Here is a 26,458-nt window from a genome sequence, read left to right as displayed (position 1 = left end):
TTTCATTACCCCTGAATGAAAATACTAAAAGAGTAATAGATGTATGTATAAATATGAGGTTGGTGACATAGGATCTTGGGCACAACCTCCTTTCACTTTTTGTTGCTTAGTGGATTGACAGTGCTGCGGTTCCGAATCAGAAGGCTGCTGTTCGTTCATTTTCTTCTCACTAAAATGCACACAGGGTATAGCTTGTGTTTGCCAAAGTTATGTAGTTCAACCGACACCATCTCAGCCGGAGCCTCTTTACCCTAATTCCCTGTAATTCCCCATGTATAGCCTGCTCACTGTTAACTTGCCTATATGTAACAGAGGTCACACAGGTCTTAACATGAAATGTTCTTCTGTATTTGGGGCATTTGCGGTTTTGGAAATATGCATCAACTGCCAGCTTGGTTTGTTTTCTCTCAGGTCTCCACCTTGGATAAAGATAATATTAAAAATGAGAGAAATACCTCAGCGAAGGCTCCCTAGTGCCTTTGTGTTCCTCTCACTGCAAATTGATTCAATCCCTTGACTTGAGAGCTGGATGCTTCGAAATGAGGTGTCACACAGAACCTTGAAAAGCACACAGCTGGTCTCACGTCAAAAGGCTGCTTGCTGGCCCTGGCCTGGAGCCCTTAAGAAACATCTTCTTTAAATATCGATTTATCATCACCCAGGTTTCCTGGTCCGTACAAGCATCTCTCCCTCAAGGCTCACAGGAGGGCAGCGAACCACTTTGATGTCACCCACAACCTGAGCCCACCAGCGCTGTGGTTGATAGTGTTGTGTGATTGGAATGTCCTTTTTCCAATTTAGGCCATCATGATAATATATTAGCTTGGCTGTTACCCCAACAAAACAAGCTGAGGATCACAAGCTGTTGCTTGAATTGAAATTATTTGTACGGCTGTTACAGCACAACCGTGTGGTCCTCATTTACTTCAGTGCTGAAATGTAATATAATCAATCAAATATTTAATTTAAATGTATTAAATTTCTAGATTTAAATAAAGAATTTTAGGTTAAACTTGTTTGATCCTAAACTATCATAGTAATATATATATAGATATATAATATTAATACCAAAGCACTGTATCCCTGTTGCAAAAGAAGCCCAAGGAAGCCCTGTCCTCATTTCCCAGCCAATTTCCCAGTCCATCTCCCACAGTGTCATTGCACCACAGCCAATGTTTTCTCTGGGGTAAGAATGTCTCATAGATTTTTTTTCTTTTTCTTTTATCATAACTTCACACTCAGAACCTCCTTTTCATTGAGCAGCAGTCAGTGAAACCATCAGGGCTTTTGCATTTGGTTGTGCTCTGATGGCTTTTGCATAGTTGAAAAAAAAAAAAACGACCTATCAGACATCCCTCCGCTCTCTCTGTGGATGAGTCAGGTGCTGTCAACTGGATGCGTCTCACAGTGAAATGTGACTGCGTGCTTGTCAGAGGAAAACCTGCAGAATTAATGAAAGCACCACGGGGAACCTTTGTATGGCTCACTTAGCTCAACTCATTTGCTAGACAGGTCATGACGGCTGTACAGAGACAAAATTACAAGCAACACCCTGCAAGGATTTGGTGAACTGACACGTCTGCACTGAAGCTCTGAAACTGAATAATCCTTTTCCATTATATGCAACGTCAGTTCCAAAAAACTGCTGAGTTTAGAGACTCTTGCAGTGTTCTGAGGAAGTCAATCTGTGGTGGGCTTCCCTAATGTTGATTTGCGAAGAAATGAGCTGGCACTCAGACGTGGGTCAGTTCAGCTTTGAGCATCTCCACAAAATGAAGGTCTGGAGAAGAAGTGAATCTGCTGAGCATTTCCTGCTGCAGCCCGGTCCTGACACAATAATAACAATAATGAAACTTAATTTCTATAGCACTTATCTATCTCATCTTTCTATGGTATTTATCTAAACAAAATTACAAAATACATGGGGATACAACAACACAGAACAAAACAGAAAAAATAAGAGATTGCATAAAAGAGTCATTTGACTCAGGAGTGAAAGCCAGTTGTATCCATTCCCATTGAAGAGAGAAGCCTGGTGTTAGTGGGTGTTTTTGACCAGTGGAAAAGGGGCTTTAGTTACCAGCCTTGACTAAGGAAGTAGCATGTGCTGGTTGGAAGATTATTTAATGTCGCTATCGTCCGGTTTTTCAGATTTTCAAATCAAATTTGTTCAGTATTTAGCTAAATTGTTTGCATTTGTGGAATTATAGAAATATTGGCATGGGAAATACTTGAATAATTATTTTACTGTATGAAATAAGATCACCAAAATCATAAAACTGCCTGTTTTAAACAAAATGTACCATCGCTCTAGAACTATAAGCATGCTATGACAATTTTCTATACTTCTTACACCCGATTCTATGAATACATATTAGCTGGTACTGAACACATTTTCAAGCCCTATTGAGTTCATCCTTAGAGACTTAAAGTAAAAGTACAACCGTGTAAACATTCAGCTATAGCAACCATTGAGGCCTTGACAGCATGCCAGTTTCTAAACGTCACTGGTTAACTGGCTGTTTAATGCAAACACAATGATCGTCCTCCAAACTTGGTTAAAATAACGTTTTAAAATGTTACTATCTAGTGCAGTTATTACTGTAGCAACCCATCTACCCTTGAATATAGAAAAAAACCTTTTGACGCAGGTTTTAGCTTTTCAGAAAGACTGATTAGAGCAATCCATCTTCAGATATACCATTAACTGGATATGTCTGTTGTTCATGCTCTCTCTTAAAGTGACATCAGTAGGGGCGAGTGTTTCCCAACACATAGTGGTGACTTCACACTGCAGACAGGTTTCAGAGAGAAGTGAGGCCTATAATTTACAACGGAAAGCGTAAACAGTACTTTCTATGAGGAAGTAGATGGAAAGTGTTTTAACATGCAAAATGAGAGATTTCACTGCCTTTAGTCGTCATTGAACTCCATCAGCCAGTAGGCCAAGATGGATTTTCACTGTGGAGAGATGTTTGTGCACAAAACTTTTAATATGTGCCATATGCAGATATTTATTGTCACTGGATGATTGCTCCACTCGAGGCTGAAAGAAGAGGGAACTCAAACACTCAGCTTCTAATTTGAAGCATTTATAGGTTTCCTCGTTCTCTTATTGGACTGACACACAGTTTCTGCAGAAAAAACAGAAGGAGATGTGCAGTTCACATCCTCAGCCAATCAAAGAGGACTCAATCCCATTAAATCACCTTCATATATAAGAACATACTTGGGGCCAACCGTATCCTCAATGCCAATTGATTCTCGCTGTTTTTATAAAGAGATGGCCACTTAAGTACAAAGGAGGCTCTTGTCACAAGTATTTCAAGGGGACTTGAAACCCTATTTAGAACTTGATTATAAATAGTTTTATTTATAACACTGTGATTGGGAAAAAACATGCTCCTCTGTCCTGCTGCCCTTGGGACAGAGGCTGCAGATTGTCTGGTTGACTCCTCTCGTTTGACTAGATTGACACCTGAAAACCAGCAGCACCCAGCAGTAATTTCTTCAAATATAATGTTTAGTCTGACGAGCAGAGCCCAAACATATTGATTTAACAATGATGAAAAAGGAACAAAAAATTTAATTAAAATTTTTCACTCGATTAAAAATCAATTTAAATAATCCATTTATGCATCCCTAAACTCATCAAACAGCAGCTATAATCTAAATAGCATAAATTTATATGACCAGTGAGAGAGAAAACATTTCCCAGGCATTTATTATATAGTATTGTTTAAGTTGTTTGTTAAAAAATAAACTCACTTCTCTCCCAGACTCTGCAGTACTGCCACTTTATAGTCATTCATCATAGCTGCAGTATCTTAATGTCTCAATCTCTGTTTATATTAATAGCAGCCTCCACAGGGTGGCCGTTATTTGGGACTAAAAAGCTCTCTGTGTTCGCCTCATTGCCCTGTAATGAACTTGGCCTCTGTGAGGAACAATGGAGCAGAGGGAGCCTGGCATTTTTTTCAAGATTAACTTTTTAAGGAGCTGTATGGTAATAGGCCAGTTCTCAGTTTGTATTTGCCAGAGGCTGCTTGTGAACCAGCGATTCAGAAGGTTCTGAGTTGTTGACTTTTAAAGGGCCTTGACCTTGTGGCTCTTCGAATTACTTGTTAAAGCGACTGTTGCATTGTTGGCCAAATATTTTGGGCAGTATTTCTCACCATCAGGGCTGTTCAATCAAAAGTAGAATGATTTGCGCATAATTACATTATACTTTTATCTTATATACACAGAGAAGGGAGTGGTAAAATTGCCTTACAGCTTTGTTTTCCTCATGTTGAATTGGAAATTGTCACTCAGTGGTCATGAAGATAAAAGGGCTTGTAATTCAAAATGATGCTGTATTTATGTAACCACAGACCTTATATGACAATGGGATGGAAACAGTTATAGCACATTCATGCTTGAAATGCAGTCAGACCACATAGTGGCTGCCTGAATAAACACATCAAGGTAATATTTGCTCATTGACTGCGTGCTTGTTCGGTTGAGCAAACAGATGTCAGGTACTTTATATAACTGATGTGACTAGATGCTGCAATTTGCATATGAAGTAATATCTACAGTGGTGATGAATGTTGTTACATCTGCCAAGATAGTCTTGTTTTCATTGCTGCTTGTTTATTTGTCTTTGCAGGACTATGCAAAAAACCCTTTAAAATGTATTTAAACTTAGTGGAAGGGTGAGGTACAGGTCAAGGAAAAGACCACTAACTTCTGGAATCAGGCACATTTAGAAGACTGATATAGCCACTTTTTAACAATAACAAACCCCCACTAATAATTAGCTCCTGCAATGTGGCCACAATTAAGTCAAGTGACTCTGCAATAAACACATGTCTTTATCGGCTCAGGTTCCAATTGGCAGCCATGAAAACGTAACACCCAGGTGAAGGTGATCATTTCTTCTTTATTATTTCGGCGACATTATGACGTGTATTGAACTTCTGGGCGTAGGCATGTAAATAGCCATGAACGTTGGTTACTTACTGTTTACATCTTTGGAATGACGTGCAACGGTGATTTGTGTCGTGCAAGATGCAACACACGTGAACAAGACAGACAGTTTCCAACGCGTTGGTTCTGCTGCGCTTGTGACGCTGGTCATGAATCAAACAAAAAACAGAGAGGCAATTTAGGTTGGTTGAGTTTGAGGAGACTGTTAGGCCTTGGTGGAGGTATGTGCTCTACTGAGTGCCATTTTTATGGCAATGACAAAAACATAGTGAATACTTCATATTTACTTAAAGGGATAGTTCACAGAAAAAATGAAAATACACTCATTCACCACTATGCCGATGGATGGGTGGGTGAAGTGTCTGAGTCCACAAAACACTTTTGGAGTTTCAGGGCTAAACAGCATTGCAGCCACATCCAATACAATTGAAGTAACTTGCAACCACATAACAAAAAATAAACTGAAAAATAAACATAAAATGTCTAGTGCATAGTGGTAAATAGATAATGAGTGAATTTTCATTTTCGATGAGCTATCCCTTTAATTCCTTGCACACCGCCTTTGTTCACTGTAAGATTCATCAGATTAGATGTCAAGAAAAGTTCTCATCCAGTTATTCAATATTATGCTCTTTTAGTCTGCAGTTGTGAGTTCTTCGTCTCAGGGTAACACGTTGCATCTTTTAGATGAAAATTGACAGTTTCTGATACTTGTAGTAACAAGGAAAAAAAACGAGTCAGAAGAGAAGACTGTTTGGGGAGGGAAGAGCGAAAGTGGTTGAATCAGTTGAGACGGAGCCGTGATGGGGATTAATACTGAGGAGAGAAGAAGAGGTTCCAGAGATATGACAGGCTTGTGGTAGAAAGATAAGAGCTTCTATTTTGACTGGTAAATGCTGAAAATCTCTTTCTTTCACACACACTGATTCACATTTAGTCTGTGTCCATGTCATCCCCTCCTCCTACCCTTTCTCTCTCTCGCTCTCTCTTGACAATCCTCCTTTCCCCCTTTTCTAATTCTTAGCATCTTGCCCCTGCCAGACACCTCACTGGGGAAATCACTTTTCTACTGGTGCATCCCTCTCAAGTCGAAGCCCCTTCTTTGTAGATTCACCTGCCCCCCTCTGTCCTTTCTCTTTCTCCCCTGTTGCCATGTATTAGCACAAGTGGTGTCTACTACCTGTAGCATAGTGGTGCTTCACCATCAGCACCGCCTAATACGCATAATATTCATGAGTTAACCTAAATGTCTCCTCTCTCCCTCTCTTGCAGGCTGCAGAGTCTGGCATTGTGAAGATTAAGACCATTGCAGCCAGGAATACAGGCATACTGGCAGGTGAGTGAGAAAGAGAGAAGGGTGGTGGTCGGGCTGGGCGATAAAACGATTAACTATCGCAAGATAACTTGTCCTTGGTAGAAATTTAAGACATGGTCGATAGAACTCATTCCATCCTTGTTTTGACAGACAACACAAACAGCCAATGATAATGCGAATGAATCCTTGCCGAACCAATCATGTGTCTAGAATATAGTTAAACCCAGATCAGGTTAGGTTGACGCACACAGCGCAGAGTGTAGGAGCAGCAGCACACATGTTAATGTTTGGGCTCCTGCAGAGAGGAGGACGACTCTGCATCGATGCAGAGACAGAACATAATCGATTCATGTTTTCCACTACGTTCATTGTTTTAGCGATTTCCCGCCGCTGAATAATTATAACCACATCTGCTTCAGGATCAGACAGACACACATTAAAGGTCCGCTCGTCCTGTGTCAGAGTCTCTGTCGGAGTCTGGTTCCTCCTCACTCCCCCTCTGACCTGCACTCACATGACACTGTAACCATAAACATCATCACTGATCACAAGTTATTAGGACATGTACAGAACTGATGTTTACTTTGTGTTTGTTTGATTCGCTGTGGAGTTTATGAGACACATGTATCAACCTGCTACACAACACGAGACATAACGTGACGTAATGTCAGAACATCAGGGTTAAAGGGACCAGAACGATTCAGAGTCATGATCCGACACACACTCTCCTGCAGACAGAAGAGAAGTTCTTCCCGCAGATTATGACTCAATGCTGTGTTTTAACTTCATTGTTGCAGAAGAAGCGACGCCTCGTTTATCCAGGAACATAAATATTAACTCAACAGGTTTTTATAAAGATCAGTAGTACATGTGAGAGATGAGAAAACATCAGAGGAGCAGAGTCCCTTGTTAATGCACCTCAGTGCAGTTGCGCTGATTTGATATATATCGTGATATATATTAATATTGACTGATATTTAAAAAGATATCATGATAAAACATTTTTCCATATCGCCCAGCCCTAGGTGGTGGTTAACCACCACTGACTATATTGAGTAATTTTCATGAATTCCCCCTCAAGGTTATTGTATATATTTGAGTTGTTTGAATAGAATTTGAACATGTCAATGAGATTTTTATTGATACTGTTCATGTTTTTTTAGTTGGTTAATTAATACACACTATCCAATATGAATGAATATATACAAGCAAACAATAATATTAATGTGTTTATATATGTTTATTTACTTTGTTACTTAATGAAGTCAGTCTGTGGTGAGTCAAGCACATCTTACAGTAAGAACATTACCCTTTTGATTCCTTCACAACACAATATGATCATATTGGTTACTCACGCATTGAACTGTAAGATAACGAAGAGCTGCATATTCATGAATATTAGTGTTCAGGCCTCAGCTTTGTTTGTTAGTTGCCCTGATTGAGGCTATAGAGCCGTTTCAAGTGTGACTGGTCTCTCATCACTTGAATAGGAAATAGTGTCAGTGCTGCCTAGATAAACAAATTCCTGCTTTTTGTAACATTTGCAGAGTTGACAAAAAACCAAAATTTTCTGAATTCCACTGACGACTGTCCAGCTCCAGCTGCCCCCACAGTAACTGCACTGTTATTCACTGCAGCAGTTTTTGTCTATGTTTGCTTTTTGTTAGAAAAAGATTGGTGAAACTTGTTGTGCACATCTGAATCATTGAAGAGACTGAATCCTGTTCACTGTGTTCTGAATAGACGGACCACATGTACAAATACTACACTTTCATTTCATAGTCTTTACATGACATTGTGAACTAATAATAATAACATTATTATTGCTAATGATAATAATAATGATTTTAATAAAGTACGAATATATCTCATATTTTAGAGTAAAAGGTAATTGGATAATCTTTTTGCATAATCTATCAATCAATCAAATATTATTTTTATAGCCCATATTCACAAATCACAATTTGTAATAGTTGCCACTTGTAACTGAGAACATCAGCAAGTATGTGAGTAGGCGTATTGTATGTCAAGCAGTCTAATCATAGTAGCTGCCACTACGATCAGATGCCACCGCGATCCACAATCCATCTAGCCCGACTGATTTAGTTGTGCATTTACGTTTTCATTTTGCATGAATATAAATTGTTTATTTTCTTAATTTTCTGAATATGTTGTTTCAGAATACTGAAATGAAATGTGGTTTTATTCCCAAAATATATCCGTTTACAGATATCCAGAAAATGCATCGTGACATTCATCCTTATCTGTGTCCTTTCCCTGCAGCTCTGAAGGAGAACAGCTCAGAGGTGGTGCAGCCTTTCCTGATGGGCTGTGGCACCAAAGAGCCAAAGATCACCCAGTTGTGTCTGGCTGCCATCCAGAGACTCATGTCCCATGAAGTGGTATCTGAGGTGAGGACAGGGAGCTGGCTCGGTATTTTAAATGAACTCTGATGTATAAATGCAGCACCCTGTGGCCTATGTTCATAGTTGACTTATGTACACGCAAAAAATAGAGATCCATATATTAAAAGCCTAATGGAATATGGTAAAAGAAAAAAATAACATACAGTTGTGTAATTTGAAATATGAAACACTTTTAGGCCTTTCTTGATTCATGGTTGTAAAATACTATTAAACTTTCATAGCAACAAAATATGTTGTTATATAGCTTGAGTCAGAATGTGAATATTTGTCTAACCTGGTGATTATCATCTTCTGAGAGCCAAGTCAATACCTGTGTCCTTTGGGAAATGATTTTCCTGTGTAGTCCTGAAGGAAATGCATTTCTTGTTGAGCTGCCGAATGTTATCAGTGCAGGGGCGTCCTTCTCTGTCATCTCTCCTCAGAGCACCTCCTCTCACCTCGAACTCGCTTACATGTCTGACTAGTACTTACTTTGGTGCATTCCTCTACCTGATCTCCAACACTTTCTTATTAAATAGATTCAGCACTTTTGTTGTATGTGTTTCAAGGACTCCCTCTGTTCTCAAGTTTGAGTGTGGTCCCTCAGTTGTATGTCATTTAGCATAAAGTCATCTGCCATTAGGTTGTGTGATATGCTAAATTTGAGCAATTTGTGAAAATTTAAATTTCTGAAGAACATGAATACAGAGAAAACATCTTCAGACTCGATGTGGGCTAGCGATATTTTCATATCAGTCAAATAAGTCTTCACACACACACACGCACGCGCGCGCACACACACACAACTGACCCTCTGGTTAGTGGACGACCCTCTCTTCATCCTTACCCACAGCCACCCAGAAAACGTTTTTCAAAACTGAGGTAGAGCATTAAAACCAATTCTGTGTTATACTTCCTCATCATGCTTGCACAGTGCATACACAGTATATGTACTGCTATTGATAAAGAATATGTTGCTATAATTATTGCTGTTATTTTATCACCCAGCCCTACTGTGGGTTTGAAATGATAAAATCCACTAATCATTCAGAGTAGATCTTAATTTTTTCCAGCTATATTAGCTTTGTCTCAATCAAATATTGGTATTACTTGCATCTTATGGATTGTCACACTTAGTACAGGACCACTGTTTTTCAATCAGTTATCAATCGGACTGACTCCTGCTTACCAATTCTTGAATTATCAAATATTCCATATTGACATAGAACTCAATGTTCCCAAAGAAACATTCTGTGCACATCGGCTTGCAAATTGGCGTTGACCTACCATTTTAGGCTGGCTCATTCAGATCAATACAGAAATCAATGCAACTCATCAATACCCAATCAGCCATTTTAATATTTGAATGGTTAGTCTGAATGTATTGCTCACTGCTGGCTGTGCGCCTCCCCTCCTCCACTCCTCATTCTGTCCTGCAGTTGTCCATCCTCTAGATTTCCATGGGGTCATCTACAGAGTTTGTGTGTTCTGTGAAACCATTGGCCTAGAAAAATTGTATCTACAGGACATATGTAACTGTAATAATTTCTCAAACATCAGTGTGGTTCAATATAATTTTCACTTGATAAGTAAAGAGGTCTTGAACCTTTCAAACAACTCAGCTGGAGTCAGACCAGAGATCAGAGCTGTTTCAAAGCTGGTACCCTGGAGCTTCAGCACAAGCGCCTTGTTAATACACCATAAAAAGACTGTTATTAAAAGCTTTATTGAGCCATCCCATGCTCTCCACATTCTGATGTCAGGCATTTTTTTTTAATTAGGCTTGCATACGTGTCAAAGCTCCTGCCTTTTGGTGGGGGAGCCTAAGTGCTCACTCCCGGAATAAATACTCTCACAAGAGAAGTGTGACATGAAGGGCTGTGCTGTGAAATTTTTTTAACCACTGTCTTTCTTCTCTTCAGTCGATATTATGCACATTTGGGTAGCAGCTAATCATCATGACTAATTCATGCTGTGGACCATATCAGAAGCTCATTTAAAAAAAAAAAAGGCCCAATTTAAAATCTTCACGTTTTGCTTTGTTTGAGCAACAGTTCAAAACCTTATAATAATTGATTAACAACCATAGAGAAAAATATTTCAAATGTTAAAATAAATATATATATATATATACATATTTATGCCACTTTAACAGCAGCTCTGAAGGTTTAACAGCTACCTAAGGGCCTCACACTACCGTAGTATTGATTCTTGAGGTTTCACTGCAGAGAAACATCTCAGACAGAGAGAGACTTTGTTGATAGTTGATGTCATTTTGTTTCCTTGGGGAAGTTCAAATGTCTCGAAAGAACAAGTTGTAAAAGGACAGCAGAGACACTGAATTGTTGATGGCATCTTGTGGTAACAAGATTTGAAGAGGTTTCACCCTCTGCAGGGAAAACAGATGTGTGCTCCTGAACTACAACTACATAGTGAAATGTGTCTGGAAACATAATTGTTGGTCTTGATTCAATAAAATTCAGTAACTGAGTCGATGTTGAAGCAAATCGTGCACAAATTGCATCTAAACGCCTGTAGGACTGTTTGGGAGTGGTAATAAAGCTTAAACTCTTTGAACAGGGAAACATGCCATGTGAAATCCTGTAGTGTAGCTAAAAATAAAATCACCAGATGGAAAACAATAAGACATCAATTTGATAATCAATTGTTTGAGTGATAATTCATTATCAGTGTTTCATCCACTCAAACGTGAGAATTTTAAGTTTTTTTTTTTCCGAGTCTTGTAAATTTATTATCTTTTGGTTTTATAGTCTCAGTGATTTTTTATTTTATTTATTAATGCTAAAACAACAAAAAATGACATTTTAATCTTCATTGAAAAAAGATGCTGGTTGCAGTCCTAGCATGGACACAAACCGAACTTATATATATTTGTTTTTCCATTTTTTGGAGTAAAGCGTGCTCCTTTGTCTCCAGCCAGTCAGTCACCAAGACAGCTTGACCCAAGAAAGGAGACACAGCGTCACTTAAAGTCAGCATCAAGTGACATAATATCAACTGGCAGCTACATTTGGTGTTTTTGAACTCCGTGACCCCCAGAGCAGGCAGCACCAGCTGCTCCCTCAAGTGTGTTTTTGTGCATGTCTGGTATTATAAGCTGTGTGTGTGTGACCTCAGGTTGATATCTCATTGCTTTTTGTCTATTAAAAGCCTGTGACTGTGATACTGCCTCCTGATGTTCAACTATAAATCTGCGTGAGTGCTGTAATTGAAGTTTTTTTTGTGTGTGTAACAGGCAGCAGCGGGGAACATTATCAACATGTTGTGGCAGCTGATGGAAAATGGTTTGGAGGAGCTGAAACTTCTACAGACGGTCCTTGTCCTGCTGACCACCAACACAGTTGTACATGATGAAGTACTTTCCAAGGTACCAGGCCAACACACCCCTAAATCTCCCAACTCTTTACATGCACCACTCCGTTGAATCTATTCCTATGTACTGTACTGGTGGACTCATGTATTTAATATAGGATGTGCAGCATTATAACACGGTGCCAAATTTCATGATCTATCAAACTGTCCCACTGTGTTCACACAATGCCTTTTATGTTCCACGTCTGCCTTTGTCTGTCCAGGCCATTGTGCTGTGTTTCCGTCTCCACTTCACCAAGGACACCATCACCAACAACACAGCGGCCGCCACCGTCAGGCAGGTCGTCACTGTGGTGTTCGAAAGGATGGTGGCAGAGGACGAGCGTTTCAAAGGTTGGAGGCTGGCGCTGCTATTTGGGTGAAATGGGGAGAGAATATAAGCCTGGTATTAACATCCATCCTGAGAGATCCGATCACAAGTGGACAACATTAGGTTCTTCAGTGTGCACCTGAATGCATCCTGAACGTGTCTCCTGTGACCACTTGTGATCACATCTCACTTTCCCGCTCAAAATGCAATTAATCACTACGTCGTTTGTGTTCGTGATGATCAAGATATTTATTTAATTTTTAACCAATATGAGTACGGATCAGAGTGCGTCAGCTGGGCAGGCGGGTCTCATATTTAGCCCAGGACAGATATGTGTTCACACAGTAAAAAGATTTAGTCCAGACCATCTTCAAATGTGGTCTGAGTGATCAGATCTCACACCATGGGTGCGTTCCTGTACTTTGCGTTAAACATTTGTGATCGGATCACTCGGGACATTATGTACCAGGTCTGAACAGTGTATATAGTGATGGAAGTTCAGTGAGTCAATGCATACAAAATATTCAGAAACGGGAAGTTTGACATTTTCTAAAATTGAGGAATCATGGGACGTAAGACATCCTGAGCTCATCTATATAGAGACTACTGAGTGTGTCAGGATTCATGAGTTTAAATCCAGAGAAAGTTAGTAGCTACAATGAGTAAAGTTCTTTCTACTATTTAATAGAATATAAAATATGAGTACAATCCATGTATTTTGAAAGCATGGAATATGGAATAAAAGGTGGCTGTTATTTCCTTGTATACACTGAAGTTTAATCTGTAGTCTGATCTGACTTTGACTCTGTTAACAGAACTGCTTTACTGTTGTACTATCAATACATTTCTTAAATTCCTAAAATTATTATCCCCCTCCCCCTCAGGCATTGTGGAGCATCCTCCTCCAGTCCAGGGAAACACCAACAGACGGTCTGTTAGTACCCTGAGACCCAGTGCTAAAGATGCATACATGCTGTTCCAGGTAAGCCCACAAGGGGGCAGCAGCCTTCAACACAGCATTGCATTCTCCTTTCATTGGCCAAAGGGTAAAACCCTTGTCTGAGCTGGCTTTGAAACGTGGCTCATGACCTCATCGTGTGTGGACTACAGACAGGAAATCAGAGTAGTTCCCATTTCTGCTAAAAATATTCATCACTACCATGTAATTTCTTGAATCTGTGCTTTTAAATTAAATCTGCACAAAGTCAAAGGTCCCTTGTCCTCAAGTCCCTCGTCATTCCTCACCCACACTGTACTTTTCTGTGATGAGATTTGGTCTGCCAGCAGAACTCAGTGACTGCACTGTTTCAACCACTGTGATGAGTGTAGGACATAACATGCCATTGTTGTGAATGCTGCTCTGTGCCTCTGTGCAGGACTTGTGCCAGCTTGTCAACGCTGATGCCCCCTACTGGCTGGTGGGGATGACAGAGATGACACGGACATTTGGCCTTGAGCTGCTGGAGTCTGTTCTCAATGATTTCCCGGGTGTATTCTTACAGGTATGTACTGTGTCACATATTTGTTGTGGTGTTATTAGATAAGGAATTTGCCTTTTGTACAAACTGCCAGAATAGATGGATAATAAAAATACAGACCTACTCTTTATTTTTAATTAATCAGATATTTCTGTTATTTTATCCACCTCTTGTATATATTTAATATCTTAATGTCAGAGATTGTGTAGTGAAACAAATGTTTTGTAACTGTTGTGTGTCTTTGCATCTCACACCTGATCTTAACGTCCCTCTCTCTCTCTGTTCCATATCCAGCACCAGGAGTTCAGTTTCCTGTTGAAGGAACGAGTGTGTCCACTTGTGATCAAGCTCTTCTCCCCCAACATCAAGTTCCGTCAGGGCAGCAGCAGTGCTGCCTCGCCGGCACCTGTGGAGAAACCGTACTTTCCCATCTGCATGAGGCTCCTGCGTGTAGTGTCAGTCCTCATCAAGCACTTCTACACCCTACTGGTGAGGAACCGATCTGCGTGACGGTCGACTGGCCAGAGCTGCTGTCTGATGGATGGTTTATGAGCGAGGGATTTTCCCCAGAACAGAGCTGATACACTTAATTGATTTGGTCTGATTAGCATTGGATTAGCGTAGCTGTACTTTTTGTCTTAGTTCTGCTCCATGTACCTCAATGAGCATAGCTGCATCTGATTAATTCAGCACTGCAGCTGTTTTTATTTAGTGATATTGTAACAAACCCTGAGGTAAAAATGTGTCTTTTTGCCCATGTCAAGAGGCGTGTCCAGTCAACACCTTCATCAAAGCCTGAATCAGGGATGTTGCCAGAGGCAGTTTTCCAGTAACGGGACAGTCGGTCTATATAACAGGCCACTACTCTGCCCCAGTCTGATCTGTGTGTGTTTGTTTTGCAGGTGACTGAGTGTGAGATTTTTTTGTCTCTACTGGTGAAGTTTCTGGACGGGGAGAAGCCACAGTGGCTGAGAGCAGTGGCCGTAGAATCAGTCCACAGGCTGTGTGTGCAGCCACATTTGTTACGGTGAGGAATATTAAGATCTCAAAAACTCAATAACGAAAATACACCTTTTAGTCAATGAGCACCACAACTTGAAAATGACTTTCCCCTCTTCATGACATGCTAAATGTTTATGTAATTTCAGATTTATCTACCTCAAGAGGTCAAGAAACATGTCGCGCACACGTTCCACTATCATACGAATAACATAAATTATCTCTATGTTGGCAATCTCTACGTTTAATACAAATATACTGTCTTTGCTGTCAGGCAGCACGATAGGTTAAATAGTATAAATTATTTTTAGCAGTTTTATTGTCCAATTAATCTGCTGATCTCTTGCTTTAGAATGTAATGTCTTTACATGTCTTAGATTGCCATGAAATTTTATGAAAACATTTTTTGTTCCATAAAATGAGTTTATTTACATGTTCAAAAATTAATCAACGTTAACACATTAGAATGCTAACAGCTAATATGTACAGCTAAACCTAATGAAAGCTGAGCAAGGTCTAACAGCGTAGATCTGAGCCTGAACAAGTCGAACAAACTCTGAGATGTCCTGAAATTGCACTCTTCCCAGTATAGTTCTGAAGGGAACTATATCAACACCCAAATGTCCAGTTTCTAACTGGGACCTTATCAAATGTTCTGTGTTGTTTTCCTTTTCCAGTTCATTCTGCCAGTCATATGACATGAAGCAGCACTCCACCAAGGTATTCAGAGACATCGTCAATGCCCTGGGCTCCTTCATCCAGTCCCTCTTCATTGTCCCCAATGCAGGCAACACTCCTGTCGTCAGTGCACCTGCTGGTCAGTTCACTGAATTTACAAGTAACAAAGTTCTTATGTTGACCTGCTGAATATTCAGGAACAGATGATCATGAAGTTCTGTAGATCTCAAAGAAATGTGTTCAGATGCACCTGAAATTCAGATCTTGATAAATAAAATACAACATTCAACACATATTCTGTTTTGAAAAGGAAAACTATTTAAGATGAAATGCAAACTTCTGTACAGGTACAATAATTCTGTTTTCAGACATGAACTCCTGACATCTTTCTTCTCCAGAGTTTTTACTCGGGGCTACCAGGACAATCGTGAACAATTTCAGGAAACTCAGACATTTGCGCCCTCACATACAGACCCCTCCGGATAATAATATCTGGATAAAGTCATGAAGATGTTGTGGATATTTTGTGTTCTTCTATGTTATATATGTATATTTGTTATAATGGTTTGACTTATTTAATTTTACTTTATGTTAAGGAGCCTCTGGTTCAGGGGCCCAGGGCACCGCACAGGGCGGCCCAGGGACAGGAGGAGTCGGCGGCAACCTGACGACCCAGGCTGCATTTGAATACCGTGGCACCTGGATCCCCCTCATGACTGTTAGTGTCCAGGGAAGCGCCAAGGCCACTTAGTAAGTCATGATTCCACACATACTTAATAATTCACCTCTCGGCCCGTCCTCATTCATTGTCTTTCATGTGTAATTTAAGACTTTAGACAGAAAGAACAAATGAATATGTTAAGTTGTAGGAAACACCACCTCTGTGCTTCTAATGGGTATATGGAGTTTGCAGTATAATAATTGAGTTAGTTTCACCCTGGAAGCAGTGATCCAGCAGAACAAAATATTTTTCAAACCACAGATGATCAAGGTCTTTAACCTGCTCGAGGAGTGAAAACGCTGCTGTAATTAGTCTTTGATATTTCACAGGAAAGCGAGGTTTAAAATTCCGAGAGTTACGTTTGCCAGAGGCCTTCCTGTAACAAAGGGAGGTGTTCTCTAAATTGTCTTTTCCAACAGTAATAGTCAGTTTACTGTAATTAAGATTCTTGGTGGTGATTTTGGAGCAGACTCAGCATGAAGGAGAATTAGATAAACACTGCAGCAGCTTTTTCTGTACGAGACAAAGCAGCAGAATCCAGGTAAAAAGCTGCGGCCGTGATACAGCTTCAGGCATTTCTCCCGACATTAAGGTCAGACAGGAAGAGTCAGGCGATGCTGAGAGGCAACGGACATGTTCTGTACATGAACACAATCGACACGAATTGCTCAAATAACAGTGATGCACATCAGTATTATGAAATACATCTGGAAACTTGGGACATCTGGCGTACTCGAGTAATTATTGTAGGGGACGGTGGTGTTTAAATGTCAAACAGTAACTGATGTAAACCCATCAACACACAGGACAGGATATTTATGGCTAAACTAAAATGTTGTTTTTCTTTTAACATTTTTTTTCATACTAACATTTTAACAATTAATGCATACAATTCTGTTGATTCTAGCACATACACCCACTTCACCATTATCTTATTTGTCCTGTACCTCTTTTTTTCCTCCACCAGTCTAGAGATGCTGGACAAGGTGGAGCCTCCGTCCATCCCCGAGGGCTACGCCATGTCTGTGGCCTTCAGTGCCCTGCTGGACCTGGTCAGAGGCATTACTTCCATGATAGAGAGAGAACTGGCTGCGGAGGAGGGGGTGGCCGCTGAATTCAGGGAGGCTAACCCTGACCAGAAGTGGCAGCCACAACCTGGTGAGACAGAGCAAGAGGCACAGTGTCAGGCGGTAGACGAGCAAGCTCTCGTAATGCAGTGTAATGTTCAGAGGAGGGTACATACTAAATTTAATTAAGAGTCACATTAGCGTGGTGTGTTAAAGATATTAACTGTATGAATCAATAAGAGATACAGCATCTCACTCAAAAGCAAGATCTTAAGGAGAAATACGTGTTGTATTTTTACTCGACTGCATGATTCCCAAACCCTTTAAGATTGTGGGTGAGAACCATAGACTATTAAAAAAATGGACACAGACACTATATTCTCTTGAATGACCAGCAGAGGGCGACTCCACTGGTAGCAAAAACAAAAGAGTCTCTTAGAAGTCGAAGAGAAATTGAACTTTATTCTCACTTGATTTATAGCATCAGTTAACGTTTTCATTTTTTAGCTTATGGCCTCGATCACTAGCTTTAAGACTTCTTCGATACAGCATGATGTTCATCTTTAAACTTGGGTGGTGGATGTGCAGTGTCCCCAATCTCTCACTGAGGCTCCACCCTCTCCTCCAAATATGGTTACTTCTGCTTCCAGAAAAACAAGATGGCACCGGACAAAATTCCAAACTCGCAACCTCTAAATTGGTTCACAAACCAAGATTGCCACTTGTTCAAAACACTGTAATGACTGCTGGTGGCCATTATAGTGCCTCTGTGACTTTAACTTTTTCAAATAAGATCTCATGAAGCTTGTGTTTGTGTGTCAGGAGCCCACCTGGTGTGGGAGGAGATGGTCAGTGCCTGTTGGTGTGGTCTACTGGCTGCTCTCTCTCTGCTGCTGGACGCAAGGTAAATCTGCCTGTTGCCTTCTGATAGATGTGCTCTCTGTAGTCAGCAGTCATGTTACGTGTTCACGTCAGGGTTTCAAGTCGGGACAAATTTCCCCACTACAAAAATGTAATGTAGTAGAAATGTTATTGCACATATTGCTGTTGTTGACAGATAAGGATATCTTCCTTTTAATGATGATCAAAATCAGCCTTGATAACATTTTTTGGGACATTACCACTCAGTTAGTGTAAGTCAATGCTGATACATGATGAAGAAAGTTAAGCTGATACATCCCAAAAAATATTACAAATGTAATATGAGTATCAGACCACACTGTCTTCCATCCTCCTTTTCCTCTTGTCTCTCAGCACTGATGAGACAGCAACTGAGAACATCCTGAAGGCGGAGCTGACCATGGCCTCGCTGTGTGGTCGTCTGGGACTGGTGACGCCCCGAGATGCCTTCATCACAGCCATCTGCAAGGCCTCACTGCCGCCGCACTATGCTCTGACTCTTCTGAGCTGCAATGCCGCCAACCTCTCCAGTAAAGGTACCGTTCTGCATAGAGAACCAAAGATTTACTAAAAATACTTCATTGCCACTACACACAGAAGCAGAAATATCCCAGATGAGCTGAGTCAAGGGCAACTGGCTTCTAGTTTGTGTTTTAATGGCAAAGTCTACCCACAGGTGCCTCAGATGCCTCATACACAAATGCATTATATATATATACACACACACACACACACACACACACACACACACACACACACACACACACACACACACTGACTCCACTAGTCTCTCTCCCTCTATTCTTTTCTTTCCTTTTCTGGGAAACACTAAAAACTATTCAGGCCTAAGTTTTGTATTTCTGCATCACGACAGAAACAAAAATAATGCTAATACACCCACCCTTTCCAGTTCCCTCTCTCAGCCCTGAGAATGGCCTCTGGTCATGTATATTTATGTTAAATTAATGAGCACCTCTCGTCTCCCATATGGTTCGACGTGCATTCTGTTAAACTGAGCTTAACATGTAAACTGCTGGCACCCTGCCTGTCCCTATAGCCCTGCTCTTATTGCATTAATCCATAACTTTTCACTGTGGCTCCTAATTAGGAACACCAAGGAGAGTGTGTCTGGGGAATGTAGACACACACATACACTCTCTCACACACACACACACACACAGCTGCTCTCAAATCCACCACTTAGACATTCACTATTTGCATATTAGCTTGTAGAGATAAAGTCTGCAAATTGGGTCTCAACTTGTGATGGATGTTTGCCTTGGAGTTAATTAAGGAAGCTTTTCTTGCATGTCGTAAGCTTGTGTGTAGTACTGACTCTCTCAGAAAGACTTGACTCGTGTGTGTGTGTGTGTGTGTGTGTGTGTGTGTGTGTGTGTGTGTGTGTGTGTGTGTGTGTGTGTGTGTGTGTGTGTGTGTGTGTGTGTGTGTGTGTGTGTGTGTGTGTGTGTGTGTGTGTGTGTGTGTGTGTGTGTGTGTGTGTGTGTGTGTGTTCTCCGCAGCCTATTCTATCCAGGGCCAGACCGTGCAGATTATCAGCCCCTCCAGTGAATCTCATCAGCAGGTGGTGGCTGTGGGGCAGCCGCTCAACGCCCAGCCCCAGGGCACGGTGATGGTAAGGACACACATGCACACACAGTTATGAACACACTGTGGTTACACTTGAAATTTACTATTGCTCTTCTGTTTCACCTAACTTCTTGATGGCTTGTGCATCAAAATATAGCGTAACTGTTTGTTCCTGTGTTTGCAGCTGACTGCAAAGAACATCCAGTGTATGCGAACCCTGTTGAACCTCGCACACTGCCACGGGGCGGTGCTCGGCACGTCCTGGCAGCTGGTACTGGCTACACTGCAGGTACTACAATCACCACACACATGAATACACATCTTTATCTAACTAGAGAAGCCAGATTAGACACTAGGCAAAATATTAGGCATGAACTCCGGAAAATGTCCGTACAATCGGGTCTGTACTTTGACCGGAGTTTGCCCTTTACACATGAACAACGCAGCAGGAGATTCTCGCTCAGACCTGTTTACAACAACAGAAAGATCTCTGGAGAGTTCGGGCGATGGGTGAAGCAGGAGGAAGGACTTAACGTCTAAATTCCACCTCAGAGATTATAAACTCACATTTTTGTCAGTGTCTTCTCCGTGTTTAGCCCCTTTTTTGATCCTGAGATATTTTTATTCTTTTCCTTTTTTCTCTTTTGCGTCCGTCATGTGGTAGAAATGTCAGCAGCGTGCACACTCGCTCGTGAATCCTTCAGATTATATCCTTCTGTATTCTCACATGGGCTCATTCGGAGTTATAAGAATGGTGCTGGCAAGTGAAACTCTGGAGGAACTGACTTTTGTGTTCTCACGTACAGCCCCACATTTCAGGAGATTATCCAGAGTTTAGTGCATGTCTGAAAGCAGCTTCAGTATAAACAAGATGTCAAAACGTGTTACTTGACCTGTTTTGAAGCTTTTATTTAGTTTGTACTTTTATATGAAATAGACAAGAGGAGGTTTAGACTTCTATTTATATTTCTCCTAATTTAATTAGCAGTATCCACCAGTATTTCAGTGTACTTTTTTTTTTTTTTTTGATTATGTTGATGTAGTTTCCTTCAGCTTCTCACTTTTCTCACCCAGCATTTGGTGTGGATCCTGGGACTGAAGCCGGGGGTGGGCGGTGCCCTGAAGCCCGGCCGAGCTGTGGAGGGACCCAGCACAGTGAGTGTTTTTTAGAAACCTAACATGCATTACCCTGTGAGTTTCTCAACTCATTGTTGGCGATGAGCTAACTGTCAAGTTTGTGTTTGTGTCTTTTACCTCAACAGGTGCTGACCACAGCAGTGATGACAGACCTGCCCGTCATCTCCAACATCCTGTCCAGACTTTTTGAGAGCTCCCAGTAAGGACCAGTGCTTTATCTGTGAAAACAAACACTACAAACAAACTAAATGTCTAATTATTAATCTGAATAGAAATATCACCTGTGCTGTGATTCATATCTGGTGAATACAAATATTTCTGTGTTGTTTGCAAAGCAGTTTAATGAATGATCAAACAATAGTTTGAATATTTTGAAAAGATCTGTTCATTTACTTAAGAAAGTATTGGATTAAACTGAAGAATAACTACTGTGCTCTAAAAAAGAACTGTTTCCTGTTAAACATCTAAGTCTGTCTGTATAGAACATTTATTTTTTGTGTAATCCAGATACCTAGATGATGTGTCCCTGCATCACCTGATCAACGCTCTGTGTTCACTCTCCCTGGAAGCCATGGAAATGGCTTATGGAAACAACAAGGTAAAGACTTAGTGTAGTTCAGTGTTAAGTTAAACTTGGTTTGTTGATGTTTTGTATATTGCATAATTTTGCTTTGCTGAAATCATCTTGAGTAGTGATAATTCTCTATACTTTTTATGAACATTTAACATTGTGCCGATGCCTGTGACTGCAGTACTTGCACTTGACTTAAAGGAACATGTTAATAAACATGCACACAGCCTCTCCGTATGTATTCAACCAGTGTTCACCGACAGTTTCTATTTTCTTGTCTGATTAAGGAGCCGTCTCTTTTCGCGGTGGCCAAGCTCTTGGAGACTGGTCTCGTCAACATGGATCGTATAGAGATCTTGTGGAGGCCTCTGACTGGCCACTTACTTGAGGTAACATGTCAAGGACATTTTATTAATATAGCCCAACATCACAAAACACTGATTTACTCAAGGAGCTTATAAAGAAGTATGAAGCCCATTAAGTGTAGAGATAAAATATCTGTTCTAAAATCACTGTTTCCATCACTATACACTGTATTATACAAGATACAGTCCAAACAAGGTTTTACAGGAATATTATTGCAAACACTTAAAAAATACATTTTATAATTACTATATATTATATTACCTATAATTACTTAATTTGACCTTGAACAGTACGGTACCTTTTACCTTTACGGTACGGGCCTTTCAGTTCGGTGCAACAAGTCCACCTGCCGAACTTATCTGTGTGCGTACGTATCTCAAATTCCTGGGGACAACTTTAGTGAAGGATCGGATGTGCTGTCGGCTCGTGGTCATAACGACCGCAGACAAACGGGAGTGTGTGTCAAAAAATTTAAATACAATTAATAGTGATAATCATACAATACAATAATGGTGAAGTCTAAGTAGAGTTCATTTTCTACATGCTGCACCTTAATGGATATTTATTTTACTTTTGTAGTAAGGGTTGTATAAAAATAAATAAATCTGTTTCATATTTTCTGGTCCTTGTTTCTACTGTACCGAAAACGTACCGAACCGTGATGTTTTTGTACAGTTACACCCCTAATACATACTTAATTGATCTCAAGGGAAATTTAGGAATAATAAATAAATAAATTAGCACTAGAGACACATTTGTTTGAATTTAATTCTAAGAGCTGCAACAGAAATTGCCACTTTTTTCAACGGTGATGATTTCATGAATGATTTCAAATAATGAATGCTAGACGTTCAATGACTGTCAACATAATTGTCCTCTTCTGTTTGTTTACTTTACTCAGTACTGAGGCTCCAATGATAACTTTTTTCCATCGAATCTGTAGCTCATGAGCCCGTAGAGTAAAATTGTAATTATAGCTGCGTCTAACATTTAATATTGATGAATTTAACAGTTTCATTGTGGTTGCAGAGTATAAAATAGTTTTTTCTACATTTTGGAGAAGCTTGCTGTAGGATGGATAATACCGGCCCATACAGCAATTACTAACACTTACTGTTTTTTACTACACTCCATATTTGTTGTCCTCCTGTCTTCATTCAGTGGGGTTGTCTTTTTATATATTGTATGTGTGTGTGTAAAGGTGTGTTTCGAGGTTTCCTTCACATTTTCTCTGTCTGTCTCCCCTCTCTCTTTTGCAATCCTGTTTTACAGAAGGTAAGTTCAGATGTCTTCCTCCACAATCATCAGCTTACTCGTCCCTCTTTTTGTTCCAATCTGTTCTCTTTCCTGCGCAATCTGGCAACGAGGTTTTGGAATTGAGAGGTTGCTGTGTCAGAATGTGTCCACAGTGAATTTGCTTTGCTGTCAGTGTTTGATTTTTACGTTCTCGTGCGCAGAATGCAATATGAAGCTCTGATTTGTCACAGAAGCTAAAGCTGCACCCGCACAGTGAACTGCATGCTGAGATAAAATGCTGCTGCTTTTTCCTCGCAGGCTTTTTCGAATTCAAATAGTGTCTCTATGTACAGATGTAGATAGATAAAGATTAAAATATAAGGCATTTATTATTATGTAGATCTATGGATGAGAAATTATTGAATAGGTTTTCATTAACCATGTTGGTTCCTCTTAGAATTCAGTTTGACTCTCATAAAATAAGAGTTTGACAAACTTAGTTTACTAAATATGATTCATTATGATTGCAGATGTGCTAAAATATATAATTTTTATTGGGATTATTTAAGCCAAAGACAGGTTTTGTACCACACTAGTATTTAGTATGAGTATTTATTCTGCGGAGCCTCGTCTCTCTGTGTGTATACTTGCTCTCATGATTATACGGCCTGTCACGGCATATCCTGTTATCACAGGGGATCCCAGTCTCTAAAACACAGTCTATGGTTTATTTCACCCACTTGTTTCACACACCCACCCACTGTGACCACTGCTGGGAAACACTGTTGTGAACAGCCTCTGTATCATCTCCGTTGTTCCTGGCATGTGTGTGCATTTGTGTGCATGAATGTCATGTCCTGCAGGTGTGCCAGCACCCGAACTCCAGGATGAGAGAGTGGGGGGCTGAGGCGTTGACGGCGCTCATCAAAGCCGGACTGGCCTACAAACATGACCCCCCATTGGCCCAGAATCAGGTTGGTAACACTGTAAGTGGACGTGATCATGAACACAAAAAAAAGCTGAATAGCTTGCGGGCCAAATTCTTGCACTGAAAAGCTCAGTCACTTTATCTTGTCAATCACTGTTACAGGTTGACTTTTGTATTTACCTTATATATTTTGTATTTGGGGTTCCCGCCAGGCTACTCTCTCTTGGCATATAGGATTTGTCTCAACCCTCACAAAGGATAAAAACATGATATATACCCTTTACATTGAATGACAATTTTCAAAAATATGTGAAAAACCTAGATCTTCATGTATTTATAAATTGCATTGCATTTATTGTATTTATAAAAAGCCCCTTTAACCCCACAGTCCACAAAACAATCAACATAATATAATCCAACTCACAGTCTTTGACAAATAAAACATAAAAGAAATGATGTAGTGCTCATCTAGAACAAGCCAGAAGAACTGATGCTATTAGAACAGCTCATAGCCATTAAATCAATGGCTTTCTTGTAGAAAACAGTGAAATTATACAATAATTCAAGTAAACATTTGTTTTTTATGTCACAATAAGTTTATCTAATATGTACAGTATGTCCCCAAACCTTTTGTAATAAATTAGTTTATTTAACATTCAACTATTCTGAATTTCGAATATCTTAATCATATGTTATGTCTCTCATACTCTGCAATTTTGTAATAGTACAGTTTATAAAGTTAGAATGTGCAGATAGTTGTTTGACAGCTAACACATCAGTCACTATCACTATTCTTTATTCCCAAGCGGCTGCAGCTTCTGTTGCTGAACCCCTTGAAGGAGTTGTCCAACGTGCTCCATGCAGACATCCGCCAGAAACAGCTGGAGAGTGTCCTGCAGATCCTTCAGAGCCAGGGTGACAGCCTGGGGCCCGGCTGGCCCCTCGTGTTGGGGGTCATAGGAGCCATCCGCAATGATCAAGGGTAAGAGCCCGCACAAAAACAGAGCTTTATTCTCATTATATGGATGAAATAGTTTGTTTTTCAGGCAAATTGCTAATATTTTATTCATGTTGTAATCACAGTTGCAATAAAAGTAAATTAAGGAAACTAAACTCGACCAAAATGTCATGTTTTCTTCTTCTCCTTCAGCGAGTCATTGATCCGAACAGCCTTTCAGTGCCTGCAGTTGGTGGTGACAGACTTTTTGCCCACCATGCCTTGCACGTGCCTCCAGATAGTGGTGGATGTAGCCGGCAGCTTCGGCCTGCAGAACCAGGAGCTCAACATCAGCCTCACCTCCATCGGCCTACTGGTGAGATAATGTCTTGTGCCTTTTATTTTTTAAATGTGCGCTTAAACCCACAGGGAAGTTGTCCATTTTCAACATGTAGTCGCATATTAGGAGTTGCGACCAGTAGAAATTTTGTAATTGAACAATTCCAGTGTTCACTCTGGAGTCAGGTTGTGGTCAGGTTGCTGAAACATATTTTTGAATATGTTTTAACAGTTATAACATCATACAAGTCCTTGTTTTACATTGTTGTATCTAATTTAACAGCATTAAACTGCAGCTCTGACGTTTCATGATACTTTATTCAGTATTCAGGACATGCAAAGCCATTTATTGATCTGTTGTTTGCTGGATAATTTCTGTTGGTGTGTGTCAGCTCCTGTGAGATGACATGATTACATTATGATAATAGAAAAGCCAAACTACCAGAGGCATTTTACCAACCTCCCTCTCCACTCTCTGCCCCCTCATCCCTTTTTTTACCCACAGTGGAACATTTCAGACTACTTCTTCCAAAGAGGCGAAGTCATCACGCAGGAGTTGGAGAAGGAGGAAGAAGCGGTGCAGAAGCAGGCGCAAGAGAAAGGAGAGACCCTGAACAGGCCGTTTCACCCCGCCCCTCCCTTCGACTGCCTGTGGCTGTGCCTTTACGCCAAGCTGGGCGAGCTCTGCGTTGACCCACGGCCCGCTGTGCGGAAAAGCGCCGGGCAGACATTGTTCTCCACCATCGCTGCCCACGGGACCCTGCTGCAGCAGCCAACATGGCATATTGTTGTCTGGAAGGTAGCGTGCAGGAATTTTTTCTTATTTTAATTTGATTTAAATATACAAGAGGACGCCATCATCTACATTGTTACTTTGTTAAAATTTACAAAAAGGGTTTCATTTAGGATTTACGGTCTGACAAAATCTAGGATATATATTATTGTCTAATTTTCGTGTGAATGACAACTTTAAATCGATATTTGTGAATGCTATCCTTTTTTTAATTGTTCTCAAAAAATAGCTCTACTTATTCTGTGTTACTGTTTGAAGATGTCATTTACATCATGCACCAGTTTTCACTTTGTGGAAGAAATGGCTACTGGTTGAACTTTTCTGGTG

The 26,458-nt window shown here is 40.3% G+C and overlaps 1 protein-coding gene across 4 annotated transcripts in view; it reads left to right on the top strand.

Annotated features, from left to right (window-relative positions):
- mon2 (MON2 homolog, regulator of endosome-to-Golgi trafficking) overlaps positions 1-26,458 on the top strand; it is a 39,769-nt gene that overhangs the window by 2,146 nt on the left and 11,165 nt on the right. For 2 of the 4 annotated variants that reach the window (XM_034586924.1, XM_034586926.1), the window contains exons 2-25: positions 6,244-6,307; positions 8,570-8,697; positions 11,948-12,079; positions 12,288-12,417; positions 13,279-13,376; positions 13,771-13,896; positions 14,167-14,361; positions 14,775-14,899; positions 15,549-15,688; positions 16,146-16,299; positions 17,238-17,428; positions 18,160-18,241; positions 18,592-18,773; positions 19,758-19,870; positions 20,009-20,113; positions 20,899-20,979; positions 21,087-21,160; positions 21,469-21,559; positions 21,820-21,921; positions 23,171-23,173; positions 23,998-24,108; positions 24,869-25,044; positions 25,213-25,375; positions 25,844-26,137. In XM_034586924.1, coding sequence (XP_034442815.1) covers positions 6,244-6,307; positions 8,570-8,697; positions 11,948-12,079; positions 12,288-12,417; positions 13,279-13,376; positions 13,771-13,896; positions 14,167-14,361; positions 14,775-14,899; positions 15,549-15,688; positions 16,146-16,299; positions 17,238-17,428; positions 18,160-18,241; positions 18,592-18,773; positions 19,758-19,870; positions 20,009-20,113; positions 20,899-20,979; positions 21,087-21,160; positions 21,469-21,559; positions 21,820-21,921; positions 23,171-23,173; positions 23,998-24,108; positions 24,869-25,044; positions 25,213-25,375; positions 25,844-26,137 — 3,060 coding nt within the window. The remainder of the gene's footprint in view (positions 1-6,243; positions 6,308-8,569; positions 8,698-11,947; positions 12,080-12,287; positions 12,418-13,278; positions 13,377-13,770; positions 13,897-14,166; positions 14,362-14,774; positions 14,900-15,548; positions 15,689-16,145; positions 16,300-17,237; positions 17,429-18,159; positions 18,242-18,591; positions 18,774-19,757; positions 19,871-20,008; positions 20,114-20,898; positions 20,980-21,086; positions 21,161-21,468; positions 21,560-21,819; positions 21,922-23,170; positions 23,174-23,997; positions 24,109-24,868; positions 25,045-25,212; positions 25,376-25,843; positions 26,138-26,458) is intronic. The other 2 variants (XM_034586925.1, XM_034586927.1) reach the window with 1 other exon arrangement.

The sequence above is a fragment of the Hippoglossus hippoglossus genome, chromosome 6 (genome assembly GCF_009819705.1).
Source record: "Hippoglossus hippoglossus isolate fHipHip1 chromosome 6, fHipHip1.pri, whole genome shotgun sequence".
In the NCBI taxonomy this organism is placed as follows: Eukaryota; Metazoa; Chordata; class Actinopteri; order Pleuronectiformes; family Pleuronectidae; genus Hippoglossus; species Hippoglossus hippoglossus.
The sequence above is the reverse complement of the archived record's forward strand: the minus strand, read 5'-3'. Positions and strand labels throughout refer to the sequence as shown.